General features: G+C 39.0%; 1 protein-coding gene across 3 annotated transcripts in view; it reads right to left on the bottom strand.

Annotated features, from left to right (window-relative positions):
• The window catches only part of CPQ (carboxypeptidase Q), a 638,038-nt gene that overhangs the window by 116,270 nt on the left and 509,075 nt on the right, over positions 1-12,693 (bottom strand). For all 3 annotated transcript variants that reach the window (XM_081952159.1, XM_081952161.1, XM_081952160.1), the window contains exon 4: positions 676-883. In XM_081952159.1, coding sequence (XP_081808285.1) covers positions 676-883 — 208 coding nt within the window. The remainder of the gene's footprint in view (positions 1-675; positions 884-12,693) is intronic.

The following is a 12,693-nucleotide window of genomic DNA, read 5'->3' as shown; positions in this document are numbered from 1 at the left end:
TTCTAAGTTGCTTCTCTCCTTGATTAGTTTCCATCCATTGCTTCTTATCCTGTCTTCATGTGCTTTGGAGAATCGGTTGACCCCTCTTCTTTGTGGCAGCTCCTCAAATATTGGAACACCACTATTATATCACCCCTACGTTCTTTTCACTAAACTAGACATACCCAATTCCTGAAACTGTTCTTTATATGTTTTAGAGTCCAGTCCCCTTAATCAACTTTGTTGCTCTTCTCTGTACTCTTTCTAGAGTGTAAACGTATTTTTTACATCGTGGTGAACAAAATTGGATGTTGCTCTCATTTTCTTTTTCTTCTTTTAAATCAGGGTGTCAAACTCGTGTTGTCATGGCGGTGTCACATGACGTATTGCAACTTTTCCCCCCTTTGCTAAACCAGGCAAAGCGTGGTGGGGCCAGGGTGTGACACATCCGGCCCGTGGGCCACCCCTGTCTTAAATGATTTAGTCTAGTCTAGAGAACAACTGACTTCTAGATCTGAGGATGAAGACACCGAGGGAAAAAGTTCACTCTGTGGAATTAGCTTTCCACGGCAAAGCAATTTTGTGGTTCTAATATTTAACATCAGGCCTCAGTGCATTCCAATGACTTTGAAATTTTGAAATCTTAGAAAATGTTTAGTTTGTACGCTAAGCATGAAATATATAAATGTCACTCACCTGCTCCGGGTATTTACTGCCTGTTATTTCAGCAACTGTGTTAAAGGAATCAGCATCAGGATATGTTTTGGCTCCCATTTTCAGAGTTACAACTATCTTGGTACCCCGGGAGAACAATCGGGCCATCAGTTCTGCATCTTCAATGGAAATACAGGCAGTAGGAATCTTAGGCACATCAGAGTCATATGCTTGCATTCCAGTATGTGGGCTGTTAAAAAAAGAAACAGTAAGCATGTTACCTTTGGCTTCATATTTTGAAGGAAGATCATCTGAGCTTTTTAGACCAATGATTCATGATAGTCTGGGTTTACTTCTTGTGGGATAGCTTGTTGCCCAAATCCAACCATGTTTTAATTCATTATTCAATATTATTCAATATATTTTATAAAACTATAAAGCTAATGAATTAATTTGGTACCCAAATCAGGTGTGTTATGTCAACATGAGCTTACAGTTTGTTGGTTTATTAATATTTGAATTTGTTGAAAGAGTATTTGCTGTGCACTGATTAAATATAAATGCATTTAAAGTTGAATAGATTGATCCTTTGGTAGCAAAAGTGAGTGAATAGGTCCCCTAACTGATGCTACCAATCAAAATGAGTCAATATTCTTGGGAACAGTTTTTATCATTACAGGGTCATCAGATTCCTTAAAGAAAACATTAATATTGTCATACAAACTGCCCATCCAGAGTTTAATTTCTGAATGCCTTTCAGAATAGGCTCAATCAGGAGCAGAAATCAATCTACAATGAAGCTCAGATCTCCTACAAGGTTTGTTTGATGTCTCGCCAACAAGGACAAATAGAGAAACAGGAAACTATTGCTGCCACCGCCCCCCCCCCCTGACAGCTAGTAGTCACACTATAGCAGGGGTGTCAAACCCAATCACATTGCAGGCAGTATTGTGACGCATTGGGCCATATTGTGATGTACCAGGATGTTTTTTGCCTTTGCGGAGTCATGGTGGGTGTGGCCTGCGCTGGCTATATCCGGTCGGTGGGCCACCAGTTTGACAGGACTGGTCTAAATAGCGATAGCAAGAGCTTATTGCTTAACCGATCCTATGTTCAGAGGTATTTACAGAGACACCCCAAAACATAAAGATGACTTCTTGGACGTAATAGACAGAGCAATAAAAATTGGGATTCAAAAGCTTATCATCACAGGTGGAAATTTACAAGACAGCAAAGATGCCTTGCAGCTGGCCCAAACCAATGAAATGTTTTACAGTACCGTTGGCTGCCATCCCACTCGCTGTGGAGCATTCGATCAGGGTAATCCTGACCAGTACTTAGAGTAGTTGCAAGATTTAGCTGAGAAGAACAGAGGGGACATATGCCGCTTTACAGTGCTTTACAGCCCTCTCTAAGTGGTTTACAGAGTCAGCATATTGCCCCCAACAATCTGGGTCCTCATTTTGAGCCTGGTGAGATTTGAACTGCTGAACGGCAGCTAGCAGCTGAAGTAGGCTGCAATATTGTTCTCTAACCACTGCACCACCTTGGCTCTATAATAAATGTGTAGCAAGCCATTCCAAGATGTAAGTAGAATTCAACTTCATTTAAATATGTTAAATTGATACAGCTAATGTAATAATTTTCTAACTCCATTGCTTTAATAACATTTCTCTGCGACATTAGAAATTGCAGTTTGGTGGCAACATTAGGAGAAATTCTGGACTAAATACGGGGACTTTGTGTGCACATGACATGAATAACACGAAGTCTTCCCATGCAAGGTCAAATGGTGGTGTATATATGGTACCCTAGGGGTGTGGGAGTGGGGGGTCAAAATGTCATGGTAGTCATGACCATGAGATCTAAATCTAACTCTTGTGAACGTGTTGTCAACACACATACAAAAGGGCTTCAGTCACATAGCTGCAATTGCCTTCTTGATTTTATTGATTCCCCCAGCAAATGGCCTCTGTAACTTACATGATGCCCTTCCTAATATCTTTGAAACAACCAGTCACTCAAAACAAAGTTTGTGAGCAGCTCTCTGAATCCAAATCCTGCCTTTTAATATGTTCTATCAGTCCTATTGACTTAGATGCAATTTCGAAGAGAACAAATCACAACAAATCAAACTGGAAGGTTATTTTTGGATTCCCCCTCCATCTTTTTTTTTTTTTTTTTTGCCCTGGGATAGAACTTTCATATTTGAAATGCATCAGATATCAGATTAGCAATAAATCATTTTCTACACTTTCATCATACGAGATGCAAGCGGGATATCTCTTTAAACTTGGGAGGAAAAATCCAAGGGGAAAAAGCGTTTTTTTTTTCTGTAGGAACTTTATTTCTGTATTTTAAATATATCTTCATTCAGAAAAGAGAAATAACTTTGCTTTTTTCTAGGCTGTATTACTGAAATATTAATTCTCCATATTCTATGCTAAAATTTCATATACAACAACCAAAAATAATTCTCTGTCCCGAGAGTTTATCTTTGTCTATCAAAACTTTGCCCCCTTAACATACCACAGGGGAAAAGCACATTTATAATTAGCAACACAAAACAGAAAGTGAAAAATCGACATATATAATCTTATTTTCTCAGAATCTGGGAATTTGAAGATAATAAATTTATATGACTGCAAAAATGGCAAACTCTTTTGGTTCTTTCAATATATATTTTAGAACTCTCTTTTATGGAGAACATAGCTTAGATTGCTTTTTAAATCCCTTGGAAAATAGGAACCTTTAGTTACACGTTATCTCCAGAGGAGAAAGTATTTATACATTTGAAGAGAAGCTCTGCAATTAGAGAGCCCAAACCTCTCCAATTACAAGGTTTGTAATTTGACTTTTTATTCAAAATTACTCAGCATGTTTCCAGTTATACAGACTAGCGGTCTCAACCTCAGTTACTAAGATGTGTGGACTTCAATTCACAAAGTTTTCCAGCCAGCGTCTTAAAATGGCTGAGATTGAGAAATACTGATATAGATCAGAGGTGGGTTGCTACTGGTTTGCACCGGTTCGGGTGAACCGGTAGTGGAAATTGCAACTTGGTTGCCAAACCGGTAGGGGCGGCAGACTTGCCACGCCCCCGAACTGCTTCCCTGATTGCCGCGGCATGTTTTTTTGATATTTTTAATATTCTGTGCACACATCAGACACACACGCAAATCATGCGCACACCGAGACGGCAGTAACACGGGCAGAAAACCACCCCTGATATAGATGTAATGTTTATTTATGCTTTCTCACATGCTAATGTGTCTGTGAGCCTTACCTCTAGGAAAACAATCTTGCCACAGTTAGGCAGCAGAAAGTTGGATAATCAATAGGCAACAAGAGTTAAACTTTTCTTTTGGTGGTTGTCCAGATTTTTACAGTCCAGATATGGTTTACTGATACAAAGGATCCATGGCTTTTGTTGACTAGAACAACATCCACTTTCTTTGTCATTGTATGCTATAAGTAGCCAAAGGGCCCAATTACTTTTAACCTGATGAAGACTTCTGGAGGAACCAAAAGCTTGCCTCTTTGTGTGTACGTGTGCCTTTCAGTTTCTTTTAATAAAAGAATTGGTAATAATGATTTTGGGATCCAGTCCCCACCATCATAGGAAGCCTTCTAAACATTCTGAATTACAATTCTCAGAACTATTTGCCATATATACATTTTCTCTAGAATCTTCACTAAATAGAAGAACATTGCATAGTAAGGGATGATGACAGTGGGGTCCTTGATGTTTTCTTAGTGGTTTTCTTGCAGACATTTTATTACCAAACAAAGTAACATCATCATGACTTCCGGCATTTCCTGATGTGGTTACCTAGTTTGGATAATGAAATGTCTGCGAGAAAACCACCAAGCTCGGGTAGCATACAGGACCCTACAGTTCAACCATGAGCTACAGTATTTTCTATCAGATGATGACAGTGTTTCAAAATTAAATAATTGTTATTGTTCCTATTATAATTCAAAATGGAATTATCTAACTTGTGATAGACTCATGCTGAACCTTAGCCTCCCAATTTGGTACTTTAGAAAATAAAGCCAAAATATATTCCATGTAGCCCCCCCCCCAAAAAAAAAAATCTGCCCAACTCCTTTAAATATTTTAGTGGAGTCCGAAATCCACAGCATGGATAGACCACATGTGCTGAACACAGCAGTGTTCTGTTAATGGAAGCTCAGCAAATTAATAAACCACATTCTTTAACAAAGCAGCAAAAAGTTGCTCCTTGGGAACAAGTGCAATCAATAGAAACAAAGAACTGGGACCTTGTAGAAGCTAGCAGCTTACAGACTCACTGTTCAAATACAGAGCAATATAACTCTCCATTACTTTAGGGTTCTCATTTGGAGACACCTTTGAAGATCTGGCAAGATATTTGATCTACAAACATTTGGAGAGAAAAAGCTATCGGGAGAAAAAGCATACTGAGTGTATTAATTAGAAAGTGGCTTTAGCTTTGCTTATTATGTCTGATTATGGGGATTGCAACTGATGTTTCAAGGACTGAGTGGCATGTTGATATGATTAGCCTTACGACTTCAGCATCGTCAGATTTCCACTGTTGCCATGTGAACAAAACAAGAGCAAAACCAAGCAAAACAAAATAGATTAATCATAAAAATGGCAACAACAGAAACAGGTGTACTTCCATGAAGTATCGTTTATTACTATTCTAAATGGACCAAATATCATCTGTACTGTCTTGTATGCTTTATAACTTTCACTTGATAGGATATGCATCACCTATCCATAAAATGTTCAGTAATCACATGAGGATGAATTAAAACCTGAGCACTGGATAGGTTTATAACATCTTCCAAAAATGTTTTTGTTTTTCCATTTTTCTTGGAATGTTTGTATTGATCTTTAAAAAAAGAAACAAAGTCAAAAAATGTAGTCAAATATTTGCAACAGAAGATAATTTATATATTCTCAGGAGCTTAAGAAATATTAAATAAAGATACCTATCTTGGATTTATTATTTCTAATTTGACAATTCAACTTTTTTATGTTTGACGTTTTCAATGTTTATACTCAATTTAAGCCATAAAATCCCTCTTATAGTATAAACAGAATTTATTAATTCTAAACAATCAATAGAAAGATTTGGAAAAAGAATTTGCTTTAGGTTTAGACTCCCTCCCCCCCAGTCTTTCAAACAGGTGTCAGCTAAACAGTAAACTCTTGGTTAAATTTAAATGCCCTGGGAAAACTGTGATTCAATGGAACAACAGCTTGGATGACAAATGGTACAATACAACAGATGGCAGTTGCTGAAACAAATGACAGCATCCGAGTCCCACTCTGGGTTTTCTGTGTTCAGGTTTATTTACCTCTTCAGTAATTATTACAAATCTAAATACATTTGCAATCAACTAATGTTTGAATTGTGTATACCAGAGAGTTTATTGGTAATAGAGCTAATTTGGTCTTCTGAATAGAGACAACGCACTTTGTACAAATTGTTTTTCAGAAATTGGATAATTTTTTGGAATCCTTTCTAAGAGGCATTCTTGCTGAATCAGGAAAGCATAAGGAGGTCCATGGTATGTGTGTCCTGATGTACATTAGATTATTATACAGACCTTTTATGTGTTAAGACCTCTCAGCTCAAAATACTGTATAAGCAAGGGTGACATCCTCCAGGTTCGGCCCGGTTCAGGCGAACCAGTAGGGATGATTGTCCCTGGTTCTGCGAACCGGTAGTAAAAACAAAAGCTTCCGAGAATCTCACGGCTCACAAATGATCTGCGTGATTGTCAGAAGCTTTTCCCCCCACTTTTTAAAACATTTCTTTCTTTGCCCAAACCTGTAGGAAAAAAAATGCTTCAAAAAATGAAAAATTGAGCATGCCTACCCAGTCACATGCCCCCCCCCCCAAGCCATGGCCACAGAACTGGTGGGCAAAAAAATTAGATTTCACCACTGTTTATAAGTGACACTATTTACTTATATAAAGCATTGATACCATGCCAAAAATAAGCTCCTGGAACAGGTAAAACAAAAGAGATGGTTTGCACCCATCCAAGAAAGGGACTGAGTTACTTGGCATTAAATTCACAGATTTTCTGGATAAACATTTAAACTGAACACTAGGGACATAGAATTGATACAGAACATTTCTGTTCCCAGCAATCTAAAATTCATAGGGTTATCAGTGCATGTAACACAGATGTTTGTGCGGGTAAGATTATCACTCCCGCTGTCAAGCAAAACCAAGAATTTAATAGTGAGTGCCATACCATGTGCATGAATCATAAAAGTGGCAAGAAAAAAGGGGAAGTCAGGCATAGCACAGGTTATGTAGAAAGTAAACACAGGGTCAATCAAAATGGACTCAAATGTCTATACACCAATGCACAGAGTATGAGGAATAAACAGGGTGAATTAGAAATTCAAGTAAAAGAGGGCAGATACGATATTGTTGCCATTACAGAAACTTGGTGGGATGAAACCGACAAATAGAACATACAGCTACAAGGATTTAAATTATTTAAAAGAAATAGACCAAATAAAAGAGGAGGTGGAGTTGCACTATATATAAGAAATAATTACCTCTCTACAGAAATAGAGCACAACAATGATGAGAACTATCTTGAATGCATTTGGGTCAATATTAAAGGTTGGGAGGGAAATGACATTGTCATAGGTCTATACTACAGGCCATCCAACCAAGCAGAGGAAGTAGATGAACTTTTTGCTAGTCAGCTAACTAAGGTATGTAGGAAGCACACCACAATAGTAGTGGGGGATTTTAACTACCCAGACATCAACTGGGAAACAAACTCTGCACCAAATGGAAGATCCAACAGGTTCCTAACAAACCTAGCAGACAACTTTGTTTCCCAAAAAGTAGAAGGGGATCAGCCATATTGGACTTAATTCTCACTAACAGAGAGGAAATGATAGAAGGTGTTGAAGCTACAGGAACTCTGGGGGCAAGTGACCATGCAATATTGGAATTCAACATTATGCAAACACAAGTAGTAGAACAAAGTGAAACTAGAGTCTTGGACTTTAAGAGAGCTAATTTCAATAGAGAGAGCTTGGCAAAAATTCCATGGATGAGAATCCTCAAGGGGAAAACAACTCAAGAAGCTTGGGAAATTTTGAAAAACGAGATTACAAAAGCCCAGTCTAGCACAATACCAATGAAGAAGAAAAATAACAGCTCCCAAAAGAAACCAAATGGCTGCATAAAGAACTCTCTGACAAATTGAAAGACAAAAAAGATAAATATAAAAAGTGGAAAGGGGGGGGGGACATAACTAAGGCAGAATATCAGCAAATAGCCCGAGCATGTAAAGATGAAGTGAGGAAAGCTAAGGCTCACAATGAAGAAAGGCTTGCCACAAAAGTAAAAAATAACAAAAAAAAAAAAAGCTTCTTCCAACATGTTAAAAACAAGAAAAAAGTTATGGAAACAATTGGTCCATTGCTGGGAGAAAGTGGCAAGAAGGTAACAAGCAACAGGGAGAAAGCAGAACTATTTAACTCATGTTTTGCATCTGTCTTTACATGAAGGGATAAAACAGTCCAACCTATCAAAAACAGAACCACAAAAATCAGATTAGGAACACAAGTTGAAATAGGGAAGAAAATGGTAAGTGAGCACCTGTCTACCCTAGACGAGTTCAAATCACCAGGACCAGATGGATTACACCATAGGGTTCTGAAGGAACTGGCAGACGAGATCTCAGAACCACTGAACTATATCTTTCAGAGATCCTAGAGTACCGGGAAACTACCAGAGGACTGGAAAAGAGCTGATGTGGTTCCCATCTTCAAAAAAGGGAAAAAACAGATCCAGGAAACTACAGACCTATCAGTCTGACCTCAATACCAGGAAAGATTCTGGAAAAAATAATCAAGCAACGAATTAGCGAACACCTAGAAACCAACAAAGTAATAGCCAAAAGCCAACATGGGTTTGTCAAAAACAGATCATGCCAGACTAATCTTATTGCATTCTTTGATAATGTGACAAAATTAGTGGACCAGAGGAATGCCGTTGATATAGTTTACTTGGACTTCAGTAAGGCATTTGATAAGGCACCTGTCTACCCTAGACGAGTTCAAATCACCAGGACCGGATGGATTACGCCCCAGAGTTCTGAAGGAACTAGCAGACGAGATCTCAGAACCACTGAATTATATCTTTCAGAGATCCTGGAAGACCGGGGAACTACCAGAGGACTGGAAAAGAGCTGATGTGGTTCCCATCTTCAAAAAAGGGAAAAAATTAGATCCAGGAAACTACAGACCTATCAGCCTAACCTCAATACCAGGAAAGATTCTGGAAAAAATAATCAAGCAACGAATTTGCGAACACCTAGAAGCAAACAAAGTAATAGCCAAAAGCCAACATAGATTTGTCAAAAACAGATCATGCCAGACTAATCTTATTGCATTCTTTGATAATGTGACAAAATTAGTGGACCAGAGGAATGCCGTTGATATAGTTTACTTGGACTTCAGTAAGGCTTTTGATAAGGTAGACCATAACCTACTACTAGATAAAGTAGAAGAATGTGGGTTAGACAGCATCACCACCAGATGGATTCGTAACTGGCTAACCAACCGCACTCAACGTGTAGTTCTCAATGGAACTGCATCTACATGGAGGGAAGTATGCAATGGAGTACCCCAAGGCTCTGTTTTAGGCCCAGTACTCTTCAACATCTTCATCAATGATTTGGATGAGGGAATAAATGGGGAACTCATCAAATTTGCAGATGATACCAAGCTGGCAGGAATAGCCAACACTCCAGAAGATAGGCTTAAGATACAGAAGGATCTTGACAAACTTGAACATTGGGCACTATCTAATAAAATGAAATTCAATGGTGAAAAGAGTAAGGTTCTACATTTAGGCAACAAAAACGGAATGCACAGGTACAGTATAGGTGATACCTTACTCAGTAGTAGTAACTGTGAAAGGGATCTTGGAGTCCTAGTGGACAACCATTTAAATATGAGCCAGCAGTGTGCAGCAGCTGCCAAAAAAGCCAACACAGTTCTAGGCTGCATCAAGAGAGGGATAGAATCAAGATCACGTGAAGTGTTAATACCACTTTATAATGCCTTGGTAAGGCCACACTTGGAATACTGCATTCAGTTCTGGTTGCCACGATGTAAAAAAGATGTGGAGACTCTAGAAAGAGTGCAGAGAAGAGCAACAAAGATGATTAGGGGACTGAAGACTAAAACATATGAAGAACGGTTGCAGGAACTGGGTATGTTTAGCTTAAGAGAAAGAAGGACTAGGGGAGACATGATAGCAGTGTTCCAATATCTCAGAGGTTGCCACAAAGAAGAGCGAGTCAAACTATTCTCCAAAGCACCTGAGGGTAGAACAAGAAGCAATGGGTGGAAACTAATCAAGGAGAGAAGCAACTTAGAACTGAGGAGAAATTTCCTGACAGTGAGAACAATTAATCAGTGGAACAGCTTGCCTCCAGAAGTTGTGAATGCCCCAACACTGGAAGTCTTTAAGAAGATGTTGGATAGCTATTTGTCTGAAACGGTATAGGGTTTCCTGCCTAGGCAGGGGGTTGGACTAGAAGACCTCCAAGGTCCCTTCCAACTCTACTATTGTATTGTATTGTATTAAAGTAGAAGAATGTGGGTTAGACAGCATCACCACCAGATGGATTCGTAACTGGCTGACCAACCGCACTCAACGTGTAGTCCTCAATGGAGGGAAGTATGCAGTGGAGTACCCCAAGGCTCTGTTTTGGGCTCAGTAATCTTCAACATCTTCATCAATGATTTGGATGAGGGAATAAATGGGGAACTCATCAAATTTGCAGATGACACCAAGCTGGCAGGAATAGCCAACACTCCAGAAGACAGGCTTAAGATACAGAAGGATCTTGACAAACTTGAACATTGGGCACTATCTAATAAAATGAAATTCAATGGTGAAAAGAGTAAGGTTCTACATTTAGGCAACAAAAACGAAATGCACAGGTACAGTATAGGTGGTATCTTGCTCAACAGTAGTAACTGTGAAAGGGATCTTGGAGTCCTAGTGGACAACCATTTAAATATGAGCCAGCAGTGTGCAGCAGCTGCCAAAAAAGCCAACACAGTTCTAGGTTGCATCAACAGAGGGATAGAATCAAGATCACGTGAAGTGTTAATACCACTTTATAATGCCTTGGTAAGGCCACACTTGGAATACTGCATTCAGTTTTGGTCACCACGACGTAGAAAAGATGTGAAGACTCTAGAAAGAGTGCAGAGAAGAGCAACAAAGATGATTAGGGGACTGGAGACTAAAACATATGAAGAACGGTTGCAGGAACTGGGTATGTCTAGTTTAATAGAAAGAAGGACTAGGGGAGACATGATAGCAGTGTTCCAATATCTCAGGGGTTGCCACAAAGAAGAGGGAGTCAAACTATTCTCCAAGGCACCTGAGGGTAGAACAAGAAGCAATGGGTGGAAACTAATCAAGGAGAGAAGCAACTTAGAACTGAGGAGAAATTTCCTGACAGAACAAATAATCAGTGGAACAGCTTGCTTCCAGAGGTTGTGAATGCCCCAACACTGGAAGTCTTTAAGAAGATGTTGGATAGCCATTTATCTGAAACGGTATAGAGTTTCTTGCAGGGCGTTGGACTAGAAGACCTCCAAGGTCCTTTCCAACTTTGCTATTGTATTGTATTGTATAAATAGTAAAAATAAGCCTTTGTGATTCCAAATTCAAAAAAGAAAAGTGAAGGACATTTCTCCGCTAATACTTCATTTTTCAACATCTACATCATCAGAACTTTGGATTTTGTCAACAAAATGGTGGAAAGCTTTTGATCTCGCAGTTATTGTTGCTTATTGGGACTGAGATGCTGACTGGATGATTATGGCCACTGATTGAAGCTCAACATAACAAGCTAGCACTAAACTGGAGAATAGCAAGCACTTAGACTTATATACCGCTTCACAGTGGTTTGGAACCCTCTCTAAGCAGTATACAGAGTCAGCATTTTGCCCCCAACAATCTGAGTCCTCATTTTACCAACCTCGGAAGGATGGGAGGCTGAGTCAACTTTGTGCGGGTCAGAACTGAACTGCCGAACTGCCAGCAGTCGACAGTCAGCACAATTCTCCTGCAATACTGCATTCTAATCACTGTGCCACCACAGCTCTTTAAGATTGAAGAAGATTGAAATAAGACTTCAAGTAACATCAATCTAAGTTGCTGTATTTGAGTGGCTGAATGAGATGAACCATAAAATGGCTCTGTTGACTACCAAATACAAATGCATGGAAAAGTTTCAGAGTAATTTCATTTTAGATTGCAGACTATCAACTCAGATCAACTGTCTTGAACAGAAGACATTCTAAAAGCAAATGAGATTGAACTAGCCAGTTTTACATGAAAAAGAGGCTGCAAAATACACTGAGGGCGATTCAAGCATATCGAAGTTTTGCCAAACAGAAGGGATCAAGTACAGTGAAACATATGGTACAAACAGGAAATGATATCTGAGCCATGAATGCAGGTGCTAGCAACAGTTCCCACAAATTCAACAGCTGTGTTACATTGTGGGTTGACTACATATTAGGACTCGATGTGCTTTGCAAATATTTAGGAAAAGTGCTTTGGACCTCACATGTTCTTCTAATTAATTATTAAAGCAGCATCCCCTTACTAAATCCTTATGGTAGTGTATCTTCTTTGAGGCTGACTCAAGATCTGAAGTTCCATCAAATCATTTTTGAAGTATGTGCAGCCCTCCCTATTAGTCCTCCCAATGTTATGGAAGTGGGATTCATGAACATTTCATCACTTAGCTAGCACAAACATCTTTATGTTTTCAATTAAATGTCTAATATTAGTATTCTCTTTGATAACCTACTCAGTCTGGAGATGTGCCAACGTGTGTTGACTTCAGGATTTTTAATTCCTAGACAGCCTAGCCCCCCCCCCCCCAAAAAAAAATCTGAAGAATATGGGGACTGAAATCAAACTCATTTGGGGAAGGCCACTCAATGAATTCATTTTTTCTTTAGTTATTATTATTAAAACACACTTG

The sequence above is a fragment of the Natrix helvetica genome (genome assembly GCF_964273705.1).
Source record: "Natrix helvetica genome assembly, chromosome: 4".
Lineage (NCBI taxonomy): Eukaryota > Metazoa > Chordata > Lepidosauria > Squamata > Natricidae > Natrix > Natrix helvetica.
This window is presented reverse-complemented; position numbering and strand designations above follow the sequence as displayed.